At 38.3% G+C, this 18,595-nt stretch overlaps 1 protein-coding gene across 3 annotated transcripts in view; it reads right to left on the bottom strand.

Annotated features, from left to right (window-relative positions):
* Ac78C (adenylyl cyclase 78C) overlaps positions 1 to 15,864 on the bottom strand; it is a 202,605-nt gene extending 186,741 nt beyond the window's left edge. For all 3 annotated transcript variants that reach the window (XM_067788196.1, XM_067788199.1, XM_067788198.1), the window contains exon 1: positions 15,726 to 15,864. In XM_067788196.1, coding sequence (XP_067644297.1) covers positions 15,726 to 15,760 — 35 coding nt within the window. In that variant the 5' untranslated portion in view covers positions 15,761 to 15,864. The remainder of the gene's footprint in view (positions 1 to 15,725) is intronic.
* Between the last annotated feature and the right edge of the window lie 2,731 nt (positions 15,865 to 18,595).

Here is an 18,595-nt window from a genome sequence, read left to right as displayed (position 1 = left end):
CAAAAATTTGGGGAGATTGTGCCTTAGTTGTTATCACTGATAATAAACACACATTTTAAAGTATCGAACACTTTGTCCACTTTCAAACAAGCTGTAAGCAGGGAAATAATGCATAGAAATTTGGCTGAGATCACTCATGGCAAAAAGTTGTACTTGGAGTGAAAAGGAAATGGGGAAGCAGTTCCACTCCATTTTAATACTCAAAGAATGTTTTTGATGCATAAACATTTTTGCTCAAGTTTTGTGGAAATTCAGAACATAAGCGTAAGCACAGTGTTTGGAATAAAGGGAGAATGTACAATTTTTGTATTATTATGGAAAAGTTATCGGAAAGTTATTGATATGTTATCAAAAATGTATATTCGTGTTATCGATTTTCAATCGAAATGTTATAGAAAATGTTGTCAATATTTCATCAAATTGTTATCGGCATGTCATTGTTTTGTTAAAAAAAATCTCGATACGTAATTGGCTTATTACCGAAAATTTGTGGATTTATTTTAAAAAGTTAACGAATTGGAAAACTTGTCGGTTTGTTATCGGAGTGTTACATATTAGTAGTATGGAAATACCGGTTCTAGCCCAAATAGAGAAAGGAAAAATGAGAAAGGAAAAGTATATACACACCCACACACATATATATACCGCAAAACAATTTCATTGACTACATTTAGGCGCATCAACCGCGAATGTATGTGTGTGTGTGTGTGTGAACCCAGCAAAAAATCGAGCGACTGACCAGTATCAGTTCAGACTTTTTAAACTCCACTGAAGAAAAGCAAGGGGTGAAGGTTTAAAAGTTTTACTTGATCAAATGATTTTCCTTCTGACAAATTTCTTGACAATTGCAGCCATTTGCTCCCAATTCGAATTGACATCTGTTAACTATGTTTTTCTTTGCGATATTTCAAAAAATATTAGTAGTATAAATATAAAGCAATTATTTTACAAATAACCGATAATTACTGAACTGTATAATTCCTTAGAAGATTTTTTTTAATTTTATCATGAATTTATTTACTATGATCTGTTAGTGTGGCTGAACATAGCTTAACGAATTTTAAGAAATTTCTGATTACTTTGCAGCTTCTGTTAACCTTCGGATCTCTGAGCTGTCGAATAAATAACTCAAATATTCAGTGTAGCAGAGCGTTCTTTAATGAGACTACTTGGAGAGCAGTACTTTATAATTAAAGCGTGTTCAAATCAAACTCAGCTTGCACTCATTTTGTACTATCTATTGACTCGTTCGCTATCTCTTTCTATAAGGCACCCGGTTTTTAGTTGCGAGTTTAAATTTCAAGAGATGAACCTTCCCACTTTGGTCGATAACATAAAATCTCATTGCTCATCTCAGTTTCAGGGGCCAAAGTGGCGAGGATAAACCGCTTCCCAAGGCCGTCGGTTCTATGTACCGGAGCGACTCGGGAATTTTCCCGACCAAGGACTGCTATTTCAGTGTAACACCATTTAATTTGTGGCGTCCCTCCGACAAATTGTCATCCTCCCAGTAGCTCCTTGCAACGGGACTGCTCCATATACTCTTGCTCCGGGAAGGTATCGAACCCAATCCGGGTCCGTCTCCTGACCCCGGTCCTGAGAAATGGTTTTGCTGCATCTGCCGGAAAAGAATCTTTTTAGGACGGTCATACTCTTGTCAGTGTGTCTCGTGTAAGGGATGGTTGCATCGGACAGGTTGTTCTGGGCTAGATCACAAAACCAGACGTCCACGTAATTTCTATAAATCTTTTGTGGCGCCTTGCTGTGCACGCCGTAGGACGTCCCGTAGTCTGCGCCTTAGCGTCAACTGGCAGCCGATGGTAACATTGGCATCCGACCACCTGCCTATACTCAATTCGCTCGAGCGTGCCGCCGATTTCATCGTCACAGAAAAACGCACTCTCATAAACTTAAAAAAAGGAAAGTGGGAAGAATACAAATCCTTTACAGACAACCGCTTTGCTGCCCTCCCTATCGCAACTGATGCCCTCCAAAGGGAGCGTGCTCTCCGCAAGGTCATTCAATCCGCCCGGCACGTTTCATTCCCGCCGGCAGAATTCCCGAAATTCGGCCCCACTTCCCGGCGGAGGCCGCAATTTTAGCGAGAGAACGTGACCTTATAAGACAGCTCGATCCCGGCGACCCCAAATAAGGGATATAAACTAACGTATTAGATTGCTTGCGGATGAACACAAGCGGGCGAAATGGGAGGAGCATCTAAGGGGTTGTACCCTCTCTGGCGGTGTAGAAACTTTGGTCCACCGTAAAGTTCCTATCGAATCCGTCAAGGCACAATGAGAAAGTTTCCATCGCCTTTGGCGATAAAGTGCTCTCGGACGCGAAAAAATGCGCGAGCGCTTTCTGCCGACAATATATAATGCATTCTACGCTCGACAAAGACAGACGGTGGGCCAAGAGACACAGACACGCACATAAACTTAAATTCAGCGCGTCACCAATTACCATCACCGCCAAGGAGGTTGAGGATGCCATCGGTCATGCTAAACCATTCAAAGCAGTGGGAATAGACGGCATAGCCATGCCGATACTTTAAAGCCTATGGAATGACGGTTTCAAATATTTAGCACATGTCTTCAACCTGTCTCTTTCCACCTTTGTCATACACGAAAAATGGAGATTGGCCAAGGTGGTGCCGCTACTAAAGCCTAGGAAACCAGCTAACATAGTCGTATCGCCCGATATCTCTCCTATCACTAGTAGCAAAGACGCTTGAAGCCATTTTGCTCCCCTACTTCAAAGTAAATTTGCAACTAGCCTGTCACCAGCATGGCTTCAGAAAACTCCATAGCACCACCACCGCGCTAAATGTCATCAGGACCCCGATAAATTGCGGTTTAAATCAAAACCCACACCATAGAACAGTACTCGTTGCGCTTTTGATACGGTCAACCATGGCACGTTACTGCAAGATCTGGAAAAGTCTACCCTTACCGTCTCAAAAGGTGGACCGCAAATCATCTGGCTGGTCGGCAGACATCGGTGCAATTTAGAAATGAAACATCAAAACCAAGAAGAATTAAACAAGGGGTGCCATAGGGTGGTGTTCTATCCCCACTTTTGTTTAATTTCTACATATCTAAGCTACCTTCGCCACCAGAAGGAGTTACTATCGTTTTCTACGCCGATAACTGCACAATAATGGCCACAGGCCCAGGCCCACAGATCGATGAGCTTTGCAACAGAATAAACCGTTACCTCTCTGATCTCTCCAGTTTTTTCGCCTCGCGAAACCTGGCATTATCACGGACTAAATCCTCCGCGACCTTATTTACAACATGGATGTCCCAAATGTCGACAATTTTGAACATCCACGTCGATGGCACTAAGCTACCGACTGTCCTTCACTCCAAAATCTTTGGCGTGTCGTTTGATCAGGATCTACATTTTGGTGAGCAGGCAGCCGCAATTGTTCCGAAAATCCAGAGCTGTAATAAAATCCTCAAATCCCTTGCTGGCAGTACTTAAGATAAAGACAAAGAAACGCTCACTACTACATACAAAGCAATTGGCCAGCCGATTGCGTGCTACGCGTCCCCTTTATGGTCGCCAAGCCTAAAACTTACCCACTGGAAGAAGCTACAGGCCTGCCAAAATACAGCGTTCAGAATCGCCGCGGGCTGTCTTCTTATGTCCCCAGAACACCATCTACATAATGAGGCGAGAATACTCCCCATTAGGGAGAGAAATGAGATGCTAACCAAACAGTTCCTGTTGAATACGCAGAAACCTGAGCATCGCAACAGACATCTGATTGGTGAGCCAACACCGCCTAGGGACTTAAGGAGTCATCTCCGTAAGCATTTTGAGGAAATACGACACCTGAGAACTCAGCCGTACGAAGCAAAAAAACACAACCAGGTCCTTGGTGAACTCCACAAATAGGCGTAGGACCTTTATGCCAGGAATTTGCCGGTGAATCCAGTACTTAAAGAACAATACCCAAAACTTGCGGAAGAGGAACGCATACTCCCGGCTGTTAGGTGGGGCGAAGCACTGCTACAACAACAACAACAGGATAAACCGTGTTCAACTTTCGCTATAGTTTGAACTTGCACTGAAACACCAAGACAAATTCTTACAACGCTACGTACTGAATTGCTCGATAGTTATAAGGGAGGGCGGGATGGCCTACAAGGTCGCATGCGGTCATAACAAATCGTTCCCGAGATAGTCGGGCTTGGTTCCAGAATGTACCGGATCTGAATCCGGCAAAGAACCATCAACTCGATAACACCCCCCAAGGACATCGGGGAGTGTCCTTATCGCTACAACAACAACATATTTATAAGGGCGCTCTTACTCAAACATAAATACATATGTATGTATGCTTTATAAGTGCGTGCTTTGTTAATTTGCATAAAATTTACATAAAATGCAATGACAGCACAACAAAAACACCGCACTTGACAACACAACGAAAAGTAAAACAAAAGATTTAAAAAACAAAAAAACAGGCGACATAACAATTGTCCGTTAGCCGCACCCATCCAAAACAAGCTACCGATACAAGTGTTTGGCTACTTGCCTGAATTGCCTGTGGTTTAATACGAAACAAATAATGGCAGAATAAAAAGATGATAAACAAATTTTAAAGATTACCTTTATATAAATGGAACAAAAAATAGAAGGCAATTTTTCCTTTAATACAGACATAGCCATGTTTAATTTTGACTAAAAAGCTTTAACAATAGCTCTTGTAAAATAATTTTGGGATTTAAAACTGTAAAGGTGGAGCGCAATCTTTCAATTTAAGGCAAAACATGTATTTGGAATTAACTAATTGATTATTTAAAATTTAAACACGCACTCTACCCTTATAATTTTAAAACCCAAAATTCTTTTACAAGAGCTATTGTTAAAGTTTTTTAGTCAAAATTCAACAAGCCTATGTCTGTAATAAAGGAAAATTGCCTTCTATTTTTTGGTCCATTTATATAAAGGTAGTCATTAAAATTTTTTTATCATCTTTTATTTTCAATTTTTTAGTACTGCCTACAAAAAGGCAATTGCAACTTTGATTAGTAATTTAAGTAATTCCTAAGTGAAAATTCTTATCCTTATTTATTTGTTCAAAATAACAAGATTTAATAAAATAGTGGAATTTTCGCCGCAACACTGGCGAAAACAACAGAATTCCACCTCGCATCATAACAAGAGAATTCCACCTCGTTTGTCAGCTACTTAATTTGCACAGCTGAAAATCGTGGTGAAATTTGCATACGTCTGAAAGTATGCAAGGACGTGCATTGAGTTCGGCCTTCAACGAGGTGGAATTCTACAACGCCTGCAACACTCAGGAGGCTAGTCATGGAGGTATGGCCTAATCTTCTAAATATTTCGACTTGTGCGTTACGTAGCTCACATTTTTTGATCAAACATTGCACTGTCACCGAGTTTTAAACTGTATTTCAGCTTTCAAGTCTCTAGATACCCAGGAAGTTAGTTAAAAATCGATTGCAAGATTCCCAATTTAAAATTAGTTTTCTCTATATCTCGACCCATCCGCCAGCTAGCGGAATTTTTTTGATAAAATATTGCATTGTCACCGGGTTCTGACTTACGGCCCAAGTTTCGAGTCTCCAGCTCACCGGCAAGTTATTCAAAAATCGATTGCAAGATTCCCCTCGTTTTTCAGGGATTTGTAGTTATCTCAATTAGCACGCCACCTAGCGAAACTTTGGTTTCTGTAGATTGTATTGTCACTGGGTCTCGAACTATGTGCTAAGTTACAAGTCTCTAGGTAACCGGGAAGTTAGTTAAAAATGGATTGAAAGATTCCCAAATTAAAATTAATTTTCCTAATATCTCGATCCATGCGCCACCTAGCGGCATTCTTTTGATCAAATGTTGCATTGTCACTGGCTTCTGATAAACGGTCCAAGTTTCTAGTCTCTAGCTTACCGGCAAGTTACTCAGAAATCGATCGCAAAATTCCCCTCGTTTTTCAGGGATTTGTAGTTATCACAATTAGCACGCAACCTAGCGGAACTTTGTTTTCTATAAATTGTATTGTCCCCAGGTCTCGAACTATGTGCCAAGTTACAAGTCTCTAGGTAACTGGGAAGATAGTTAAAAATGAATTGAAAGATTCCCAAATTAAAATTAATTTTCCTAATATCTCGATCCATGCGCCACCTAGCGGCATTCTTTTGATCAAATGTTGCATTGTCACTGGGTTCTGATAAACGGCCCAAGTTTCTAGTGTCTAGCTTACCGGCAAGTTACTCAGAAATCGATCGCAAACGTCCCCTCGTTTTTCAGGGATTTGTAGTTATCTCAATTAGCACGCCACCTAGCGGAACTTTGTTTTCTATAAATTGTATTGTCACCAGGTCTCGAACTATGTGCTAAGTTACAAGTCTCTAGGTAACTGGGAAGTTAGTTAAAAATGAATTGAAAGATTCCCAAATTAAAATTAATTTTCCTAATATCTAGATCCATGCCCCTCCTAGCGGAATTTTTTTGATAAAATATTGCATTGTCACCGGGTTCTGACTTACGGCTCAAGTTTCATATCTCCAGCTCACCGGGAAGTTACTCAAAAAGCGATTGCAACATTCCCTGCGTTTTTTCAGAGATTTTCAGGTATTTTCGTTTATCTCGATTCGTCTGCCACCTGGCGGCATTTTGTTTTCCACGAATTGGTGTGCCATCGACTCGCAAACTAAGTTTTCTAAGTTTCTAGTCTCTGGATCACCGAGAAGTTAGCTAAAAGTCGATCGCAAAATTTCCATTTTAAAATAAATTTTCTGTATATCTCGATTCGTGCGCCACCTAGCGGATTTTTGTTTCAATTACATTGTAATATCTCTCGGATCTGAACTATGTTCTAAGTAACAAGTGTCTAGCTCAATGGGAAGCTACCGAAAAAGACTTTTCTTTGAGTCAAAAATTCGTATGGAAATAAGGGGACAAACATTGAAATCGACTTAATATAAAGGTAAAACAAGTAAGGAAGGCTAAGTTCGGGTGTAACCGAACATTACATACTCAGTTGAGAGCTATGGAGACAAAATAAGGAAAATCACCATGTAGGAAAATGAACCTAGGGTAACCCTGGAATGTGGTTGTATGACATGTGTATCAAATGGAAGGTATTAAAGAGTATTTTAAGAGAGAGTAGGCCATAGTTCTATGGATGGACGCCATTTAGGGATATCGCCATAAAGGTGGACCAGGGCTGACTCTAGAATGTGTTTGTACGATATGGGTATCAAATGAAAGGTGATAATGAGTATTTTAAAAGGGAATGGGCTTTAGTTCTATAGGTGAACGCCTTTTCGAGAAATCCCCATAAAGGTGGACCAGGGGTGACTCTAGAATATGTTTGTACGATATGGGTATCAAACGAAAGGTGTTAATGAGCATTTTAAGAGGGAGTGGGCATTAGGTCTATAGGTGGATGCCTTTTCGAGATATCGCCATTAGGGTGGGCCAGGGGTGACTCTAGAATGTTTGTACGATATGGGTATCAAAGGAAAGGTGTTACTGAGCATTTTAAGAGGGAGTGGACATTAGGTCTATAGGTGGACGCCTTTTCGAGATATCGCCATTAGGGTGGGCCAGGGGTGACTCTAGAATGTGTTTGTACGATATGGATATCAAATTAAAGGTATTAATGAGGGTTTTAAAAGCGAGTGGCCCTTAAATGTATATGTGAAGGCGTTCTCGCGATATCGACCAAATGTGGATCAGGTGATCCAGAAAATCATCTGTCGGGTACTGCTAATTTATTTATATATTCAATAACACTAACAGTATTCCTGCCAAGATTTCAAGGGCTGTTGATTTCGCCTTGTAGAACTTTTTCATTTTCTTCTACTTAATATGGTAGGTGTCACACCCATTTTACAAAGTTTTTTCCAAAGTTATATTTTGCGTCAATAAACCAATCCAGTTACCATGTTTCATCCCTTTTTTCGTATTTGGTATAGAATTATGGCATTTTTTAAATTTTTCGTAGTTTTCGATATCGATAAAGTGGGCGTGGTTATGGTCGGATTTCGGCCATTTTTTATACCGAGATAAAGTGAGTTCAGATAAGTACGTGGGCTAAGTTTAGTAAAGATATATCGGTTTTTGCTCAAGTTATTGTGTTAACGGCCGAGCGGAAGGACAGACGGTGGACTGTGTATAAAAACTGGGCGTGGCTTCCACCGATTTCGCCCATTTTCACAGAGAACAGTTAACGTCATAGAATCTATGCTCCTACCAAATTTCAAAAGGATTGGTAAATTTTTGTTCGACTTATGGCATTAAAAGTATTCTAGACACACTAAATGAAAATGGGCGGAGCCACGCCCATTTTGAAATTTTCTTTTATTTTTGTATTTTGTTGCATCATATCATTACTGGAGTTGAATTTTGACATAATTTACTTATATACAGTAAAAATATTAAATTTTTTGTTAAAATTTGAATTAAAAAAAATTTTTTTTAAAAAGTGGGCGTGTTCTTCATCCAATTTTGCTAATTTTTATTTAGCACATATATAGTAATAGTAGTAACGTTCCTGCCAAATTTCATCATGATATCTTCAACGACTGCCAAATTACAGCTTGCAAAACTTTTAAATTACCTTCATGTAAAAGTGGGCGGTGCCACGCCCATTGTCCAAAATCTTACTAATTTTCTATTCTGCGTCATAACGTCAACCCATCTACCAAGTTTCATCGCTTTAACCGCCTTTGGCAATGAATTATCGCATTTTTTCGGTTTTCGAAATTTTCGATATCGAAAAAGTGGGCGTGGTTATAGTCCGATATCGTTCATTTTAAATAGCGATCTGAGATGAGTGCTCAGGAACCTACATACCAAATTTCATCAAGATACCTCAAAATTTACTCAAGTTATCGTGTTAACGGACGGACGGACGGACGGACGGACGGACATGGCTCAATCAAATTTTTTTTGGATCCTGATTATTTTGATATATGGAAGTCTATATCTATCTCGATTCCTTTATATATGTACAACCAACCGTTATCCAATCAAACTTAATATACTCTGTGAGCTCTGCTCAACTGAGTATAAAAATGGTACTCGGGAGAAAGTTGGGTAGCCTTCGCTGACGCGTACATACAAAGCAACATTTAAAAGGAAATTGCTTTAGCGGCGATTCAGCTCAATGGAACGCCTAGTTGTTGATTAAAAAAAGTTAAATATCTGCTGCTAATATAAAGTTTTGTTCTGCAGATTTTCAGTCTAATTTAATTGAAGTTTAAGCTGAGCTTAAGCGTCCGATCTGGTAGGGTTAAATTCTAGTTAAACCAACAGTTCGTTCGAAATGACGTCGAATATACCCAACAAACATTTGGGCTTGAGTACCATTAGAGCTCATGTTGATAACTAGGCATACTTCCAAAATCTCAAGAATTGTTTCGAAACAGTGGTACCGTAATTTGTCTGTATTTAGTTAGCGAGACATGCTCATATTGCTTTATACAATTGTTTTTGTTATTGATATTAGAGAAAATATTGCTAAGCTCTTGGAGCGCACCTTTAATTATTCCACACAATTGGGATTGAAAATCATATAGAATAAATATGTACCTAAATGGTGAATAAAGGAATAGCAACAAAAAGGCAACATTTAGAGACCAATTGCAGAGCGAGCAGCGGGTCATTCAAATGGCTGAGTGATTTCGAGATTTCGAGTTGAATGCTCAGCTCCTGAGCTAGCAGATGGAAAAGTGAAATTCAGAAACATGTCCTATTAATCATCGCCGTTCGTAAACTTTGTAATTTTTCTTTATATATAATTTATTTTTCATAAATTACGCTTCATTACTGCTATCAACCAGGTGTTTATTTGTCAATATAAACAGCTGTTGCTTTTGGTGGTACCACCTTGAAAATTTTTTTTTCAACTCTACCTCAACTCGATATCCAATCCTGCATGGAGATATGTGTTGAATATTTATTTGAGAACTGTACATTTCTCAAAATCTCTCAAAGGTTTGATAATAGTTTGATAATGATAATAATGTTGGATATCAACTCGAGAACTCTAAATTTTACAAAATTTCTCAAAGGTTGGATCACTATCCGTGGAGAATGGAGTTGGATATCAACTCCAGAACTAAATTGTTTAAGCATAATTAAATAATGATGTTGGATATCACTTCCAGAACTAGAAATGTATTTCGCTGCATAATTTTTTTCCATGTTTGTTGGATAAACAAAATCCAGCTTTTGCCGTATCTACAAATTATCTAGATAATAAAAAATCAATGTTGCCGCACAAAAAAGCACACCCCAAAGGCGGCGTTAAACTGTGACTGAAAAACTGCTCAGTAGTTTAATTGAAGTTTAAGTTTGGGGAAATTTTATGCAAACCTAGTTTAAGCTTACCTTAACCAACTACTGAAAAACCGGGCCTAAGTCAAGTAAAGTGGTTGGAGCAATTTTATTGTTTTGTTCCATTGTCACTCATTTCACATTCCACACTCCTGGTTTTTTAGCATAGCTCAATCCTATTACGCTATTTTGTTGTTTGTTAAGAAATTTGTTTCTTTGAATTCATCTTTTTTGAATTTCCAATGAGCTTAGTTTGCAGCTACAAAAAATGTATATAAAATACATTTCTACAATTCACGGCCCCATATGCTAATTTATAAAAATAACAGCCAACCCTTTAGAAAGGACCTTTAAACTTTGGTGATTAACAAATTAGTGAAAGACTATCTTCGGTTCCCTTGTGCGTACGTATGAACATATACTTAACTTGAAAGTTTAAAAAGTTTTTAGCATCGGGTGCATATTTTTGTAATATTTTAAACAATATCAGCGACCTCGAAATATCAACGTGTCTGTGATTACATTTTGCTGTTGAATTTACCAGTTAGTCTGACGGGCTTGCATTAAATAAAATTTGTTGTTGAATATCATAAAAGGAAGTCGACCGAAAGAAGTGCACATTAAAAGCTTTGGTGGTTTCAATTCAATGTTTTGGCAGCCTTAGCAACATTTTATTATGTGTCTGAGTTAGAATTTTTTACCACATTTTCATATTTCATATATGTTTATTAAGTCAAATGGTAACAACCTTACTGGCTATATTACAGGTTAACTTAGTACAATTTTAAAGTAAGATTTACTCAGATAAGTAATAAGACTCAATGCGTTCCTTAGACAGATACCTTGGCATGGCAAAGTCCAGGTCTAGGCTTCTGGATAACCTATTAAATTCTACAAGACCTCTTTTAGAAGAGGTGTGAAACTGAAGTGATTCGAACGCAGCAATTCAACGCGGAATGTACTGTGAAAGCGTAGAGCTCTGTTAGGGACATTGAAAGCAACTGCCCAAGTAGTTCTGAGCAGTCAATGGCACCGGGTATTATGTCAAAAATAAACAGTACGGTATGAACAAAACATCCAACTTCATGTGGAAAGACATTGATAAGCATGCATCTAGCATTGTGTGGTGGCGAGGGATTAAGAAAGTGTAGAGGTTGAAGAACAAATCGTATGAACTTGTGCTGAATTCTCTCAATTCTTAAAGAGTGTGAAGACTATATCGGAACCAGCACCGCCTAGGGGCTTAAGGAGTCATCTCCGTAAGCATTTTGAGGAAATACGGCACCTGAGAGCACAGCCGTATGAAGTGAAAAACACAAGCAGGTCCTTGGTGAACTCCATAAACAGGCGTCGGACCTTTATGCCGGGAATTGCCCGGTGAATCCAGTGCTTAACGAAAATTATCCAAAACTTGCGGAAGAGGAACGCATACTCCCCAGGGAAACGCGTGTCACTCTTGCTCAACTTCGTTCTGGATACTGTAACAGGTTAAACTCTTACCTATCCAGAATCAACCCCGACATACAAAATGTATGCCCCGCTTGCAACGTGTCCCCACATGACACCAACCATCTCTTCAATTGTAATGTGGAACCAACGCCTCTAACACCCCTTTCCTTATGGTCCACCCCTGTTGAAACGGCAAGTTTCCTTGGACTCCCGTTAGAGGATATTGATGACAATTTGTGATCGGTCGCGGCTATTAGGTGGGGCGAGCATTGCTACAACAACAACAACAACTATATCGGATTCCAAATGACTGAAGCATACTCTAGCTGAGAACGTGTAAAGGCATTGTATAAAATTTTCCTGATATATGAGTCCTTGAAATACTTAGCATATCGTCGCAAGAAAGCTAACTTGGTATAAGTTGGCAGAATAATATGAAAGGCTCAGTTATTAATAGCATTCAGATCTTTTTGCAGATGCAATGCATCAAAAGTGCAGGAGATCCTCCGAAATAGTCTTAAGACGTCAGCATAAAGCAAATAATTCGAATTGTTTATGCATGAGCCAAAATCATTAATAAACATTAAAAACAAAATAGGACCAAGGACGATACCTTGTGGTACACCCGAGGCTGCTGAGAATTCAAAAGACTTAGTTTTCTCGATTTCAACAAAAGAGATTCCATTTTCCAAATAGGACTTCAGCCATGAGAGAAAGCTAGAGTGACAGCACAAGTTTTCGAATTTCCATAGAACTAATTTGTGCGAAATTGTGTCAAAAGCCTTAGAAAAATTCGTATATAAGGTGTCAACTTGAAATCCATCCTTAAACGCAAAGACATGAAACTGAAAGAAGACAGCCAGATTTATGACAGTGGAACGTCCTGCAATAAAACCATGCTGATATGGATTGACTAATATATTAATAGCGAATGATAAATTGTTTTTAACTACCTTTTCGAAAAGTTTTGAACAGGTTGACAGTTTAGATATTGGTCTGTAATTCTTTACTTAATTTTTATTGCCAGACTTGAGGATAGGGGTGATAGGCACCAGCTTTCAGCGATCAACAAAAACTCCATTCGATAGCGAAAATTGAAAATGTGGTACAATGGAACACATAGAGAAATACTGCACTACTTAAATAAAAAAGATGACAAGACATCTATATCATTTTTGAATGTGGACTGAAAGGAGGATATACTCAAGATAATATCGGTTTCAGATACAGCCAACGACCCAAAATATAAAGTAGATAATGGTAGCCAAAAATTGTTGATTTGAACTCATAAAACTATTTTAACTCATTAAGGAAGGATTTGAGGCACCAAGTGTTTAGGTCGCCGCCGTGGTGTAGTGATAATGTGCTTCGCCTACCACACCGAAGATTCTAGACTCAATACCCGAGCAAGGCAACATCAAATGTTTACACACAAGTATTTCCAGTTAGAGAGAAGTTTTTCTAAGCGGCGTCGTCCGCATGACGCAAATTCCAAGAGAAGCTGCTTCTCTAAATGCTTCGTAAGGGTTAGGGTGCGTGTGGAGCTTTCATATACTGAATAATATAGGCACATGGTGCTACCAGAAGTTTGCTAAAAAATCAGAGTGAAAAACCATATCAGAAACCAGCACCTATTTTATGAAATATTACCGGCCCCTTGGAAAACACTAGAAGTTTTCTAGGACCTTTCTCATTTGTTGCTTCTAGATCTAATAGCTGGAGTCTTAGTCTTGCCAGGACAGACAACGAGCATAAGACGTACTCGATAATTTCTACTCTAATCGGCACTTCCTATATCTGCTATCACTGACGAGGACTAATTTAAAAGCATATGTCATCAGAAGGCAGTGTAATGATCAATCAAACAATGCTTATACAAATATACACTACACAGCTATGCTCATAAAGGAGTTGTAGTGGGGTGCATGGGTGTCCCTTCCAGCCTTCCAGTTGCTGTTTTGATAATAATTCTGTTTTGTCAAGTGTTCGACTTTTAATTTTTGTAAGTTTATTAATTGAATTTCACTATTCTAAAAGTTGATTTATTTAAGTTATTCGAATAATCGCAACTAAACGATTGTTCGATTATTCAATTTTTTATTAACTTTTCACACAAAAAAATTACGTATACGCCATGCTGGTACCACATTTTTCTTCTTCTTGAATTTTTGTTATTTCGATTGATTAGCAGGCATTTAAATCTTGAAACCGTGTGTCTCAAAACACGATATCTCCAAGTAAAATTTTCCAAATTTTCCGATTCCAGGGGAAAATCATTAGTAAGCTTACAAAACTTTCGGTAGAAGTCAATCTTTTGGTAAGTGTGTCCAAAAAAAAAAAATTCACAGTTTTTACAACTTTTGGGAACCTATTTGTGGTGATTACAAAGCTTAAGCTTTAAAAATAAAGAAGGCGCTCGTACTATCCCAACTTGTCATACATGATCTTCCTAAGATGAAAAAATGTGATATTACGCAATATTTTTTGGGATTTTTTATACTAAGGGATTACATTAAGGGCCATTAAATACCAGACGGGTTCGGCATTATTTATGATTTTTACTTCGATATTATTTCAATAAATTTTGAACTATTTCAAAAGTTTTCAGTCCTTCAATCCTTTATATTGTCTCCAAAACCATCCCAAAACTATCCGATATAACCTCGAATGGCTTCCAAAAACAACCCCAAATGACAACCAATGATTCTTAAAACCTTTTGGGAGTGACCAAAATGACCCCAAGATAATTACGGAAAGCAATACGTGCAAAGAAAAAGCACTTCCATATGAAATCGAGGCACTTCGGTATAATACTAAAATTTTACACTAACAAATTGGCAACAAAAATTTTTTCAAAAACATAGTAGCACTGAAGAAAATTTTTACTCAAAAAAACGTCTATTAAAGGGACCATCAAAATTCTTTAAACATTTAAAATGAGCTTGTTGTTGTAACTAAAAAAAGTTTCAGTGATATGTAAATTTGTATATGTATTGTGATTCGCAATTCAATATAACAATTTTTGAACATCCCTGTTAAAAAAGAATCAAATAAAATTTTTATTTTTGTATTAGTTCCCGCAGTTTCAGTGGCAAATGCCAAAGTCATTGAATTTAACTATATGTGCAAAAACTTTGTTCTGTACTACTTTCGTACAAACAAACATATGCACATATGCATATAGTAGTGACATTTTAACTCTTTATTTCCCTGTTCATATGTGATTTATTATGATTTGACCAGCAAAATTGACAGGCAATTATAAAGGCATGTAAACTGGAATAGGTAAAAATGAAAATAGTTCAGTTTTACAGCAAAAAATGTGAATTTACTTAAAGCTTAGATATGTAGTTTATAATTGCTTTGCATATTTGAACAGAATATATATTGTAATGAATATTAGCAACACTAAGGGATACACTCATCTCTAAGCCAATACTAAGCAGTGACTTGTATGCACATCAATAAATCAATCACTATGTCTATACATATGCCCATACAAGCAGCGGAGAGCAACGCGCAAACACATGCATATATCTGAGATACTCCCAAAAGTAGGCAATAATTTGTGCAAGTATCACTCACATATACAAGTGCATATGAGAAGCAATAAACGTAGTTACAGCTGGCAATTTTATAGCTGGTAAATAACAAGTAAATTCTAGAAATAGAACCGTCTAGAAATATATGCCAACGAGGAAACCAAACAGTATAAAAGCACCAACAGTTGAGGTACGACCAATCAGTTTGATTTAAGCAAGCTTTTCAAGTAGTCTAATAAAGACCATTTTTGCATTATCCAATATTGGAGTTATTTATTCAACAGTTTAGTGATTCGAACGTTAGCAGAAGATTTGGAATAAGCGTAATTTCAGTAAATTCGTTACAATATGTATATAGCCTGTATTATTAGTTGTATCTGCATAAATAAATCTATGAAATTTCATTTTACTCACCGCAAACAGACAAGTTCTTCATCGTCGATATTCATTTTGAATTGAGCAGCAATTTAATTTTTATATAAACAAAATAGTCACATATTTATATTCAGATACGCGTGCTACGAAATTAAATTTTCAATTTATTGTGATTTTTTTTGTAAGTATTTGCAAACCATTGCCATTTTTTACTGAATTGGAAATGCTAATTGCAGTCGGCGAATTTGAAGCTGAAATTATTGCAAAATAAATAAAAATGAGTTAGTTGAAATATATAATTGCAGAGCTACAAATAATGGCAAAACAAATAAGAATTTTTAAGTTTGGGTAAAAGCGATTGGCGGCCACCGTGGTGTGATGGTAGCGTGCTCCGCCTATCACACCGTATGCCCTGGGTTCAACTCCCGGGCAAAGCAACATCAAAATTTTAGAAATAAGATTTTTCAATTAGAAGAAAATTTTTCTAAGCGGGGTCGCCCCTCGGCAGTGTCTGGCAAGCGCTCCGATTGTATTTCTGCCATGAAAAGCTCTCAGTGAAAACTCATCTGCCTTGCAGATGCCGTTCGGAGTCGGCATAAAACATGTAGGTCCCGTCCGGCCAATTTGTAGGGAAAAATCAAGAGGAGCACGACGCAAATTGGAAGAGAAGCTCGGCCTTAGATCTCTTCGGAGGTTATCGCGCCTTACATTTATTTTTTATTTTTTAAAAGCGATTTTATACACAGCTGCTTGCTTTCCCCCCATTTGCTTAACCCAATTCAATTTAATTGGCTCTGAATTTTTGAATTCTCGAAACATGTTGTTGTTGTAGCGATAAGGACACTCCCCAACGGCAATGTGCCAAGGCTTGTCAAGCGATTTTGGCTCATAGTAGGATGTAAAAAATTTTTTACGCGAGACAACAGACTAAAAGAACGCTCGCCTTCAGCCACACTGACTGGAAGTGTGCAAAATATTCTTAATGATATGCAGGTGTTAAAATAATACTTCCATCTTCAAGTCATGAAATTTGTTCAGAAGTTGAAATGGTGGCAGCGAATCACATCCCAAATTTACTAAGTGGATGGCTTTGAGATGAATGATTTCATCTATTAGATCTGTAGAAATATCGATGCCATAAATCGTGCAGAATGCCGCTGCTTTTTCTCTGAGCTCTTCTTCCGTCAGATCATGATACTTCCACCAAAAACAAAATTTAATCGCAATGTCATTTACAGCTTCAAAACGTCTTCTCATGTTACCAATCAAGCGGTCCAATATAACGTAAAAAACTTGCTGCTTGAATTGAGTTTCGGAATCACACTCAGGTGATTCGCCAGGTAATTCATCGAACTGGCGCTTTCTTATTCTCCTTATTTTCTCTGCGAAAGTATTCACAACTCCTCTACTTCCTGCCAGAACCTTACATTCTTGAAATATGATCGACCATTGTTGCCTGAACTTCTTCAACTCATCAATCAGGCTACATATATTTTCTGTTTCCACGTCCAGTGTGGCATTTCTAGCTTGCAGTACCAGATTTCGATGGTTGATTGCCGCCAACACTTTGAGCCAAATGGAGGCTAAGAGGATACACTCAAATTCTCCATATATGCTTCAATACCTTTCCAATCCTCCAATCCGTTACTGTTTCTGAATTCAGATTCAAAAGCTTCATTTCATCAAAAGCTTTCAATATTTGGGGAATTTGAGTTGCGAAAGGTTTCACACTATCCACACGAACAGACCGTCGTGTTTGTGACATGCTGTGCAAGGAGCAATTGGTTAAAAATTTACCAATAATTGCACCACTGATAAAAGAAATACGAAGTTTGCAACAATTAACGCGAAACTGACCTATGTAAGCCTACCCACGGCATACTCATATGTTTGCACAAATTTGGGCTTCGCAAAACAAGTCAAGTGCACTAATTTTTTCAAATTAACGCTCTAGTTTATTATCAGACTGTATATACAGATACCGCTGGATTTTACAAAAATGAAAAAGCAATACGACCAAACCGATAGGGGCATAGTTATAGTCGAAATAAAATGTGATTTTAAGTTAGTTGAAACATTTTTGACAGAGAGCGCTTATAAAAATGTGTCAAAAACGTTCATCTAACTTAAAATCACATTTTATTTCGACCATGACTATGCCCCATAGTATTTGAATGGATGCTTATGATTTTAGAAGGTGTTTTTGGCCCTACAGTCGGAAAGTTCAGCCTACAAAATGAAACTTCACCTAACGAACTGAGGCTGATTGACTTTGCCGGTGCTCGAAACATGGTCTTATCCAGCACAAGGTTCATGCATAAAAAGATACATCAAGCTACATGGCTGTCTCCTGATCGAAATACTCGCAATCAGATCTATCACGTTGTGATAGACGGACGGCATGCCTCCAGTGTTTTAGATGTGCGCACGATCCCAGGACATAACATCGACTCGGACCATTATCTCGTTGCAGCCAAAATACGCACCCGCCTCAACGCGGCTAAAACCAAGGAACAAAAAACACAAGGAAAGCTAGACGTCGAAAAGCTTCAATCACGACAGACTGCCAATGATTTCGCAACTCGACTCTCACACCTGCTCTCTGAGAGCACAACTCATCCTGAAGGTATACAGGAGCAGTGGGAGCATATCTCCAAAGCACTTCGTATTGTCGCCGAGGAAAAAATTGGTTACCGGCGGCCACGAAAAAACAACTGGTACGATGAAGAATGCCGCGTTGCAACCGAAAGAAAAGACGCTGCCTACAGGGCTACGTTAAAAGCGAGCGCGACAAGAGGAGTGTGTGAACGCTATCGTGAGTTGAAAAGAGAAGCGAGACGCCTTTTCAGGAAGAAAAAGGCAGAAGCAGAAAGGTGTGAGTGCGAGGAGCTTGAGCTGCTAACCACCAG

The sequence above is a fragment of the Eurosta solidaginis genome, chromosome 5 (genome assembly GCF_040869045.1).
Source record: "Eurosta solidaginis isolate ZX-2024a chromosome 5, ASM4086904v1, whole genome shotgun sequence".
Lineage (NCBI taxonomy): Eukaryota > Metazoa > Arthropoda > Insecta > Diptera > Tephritidae > Eurosta > Eurosta solidaginis.
Note: the sequence above shows the minus strand (reverse complement) of the source record. Positions and strands in the feature narration are given on the sequence as shown.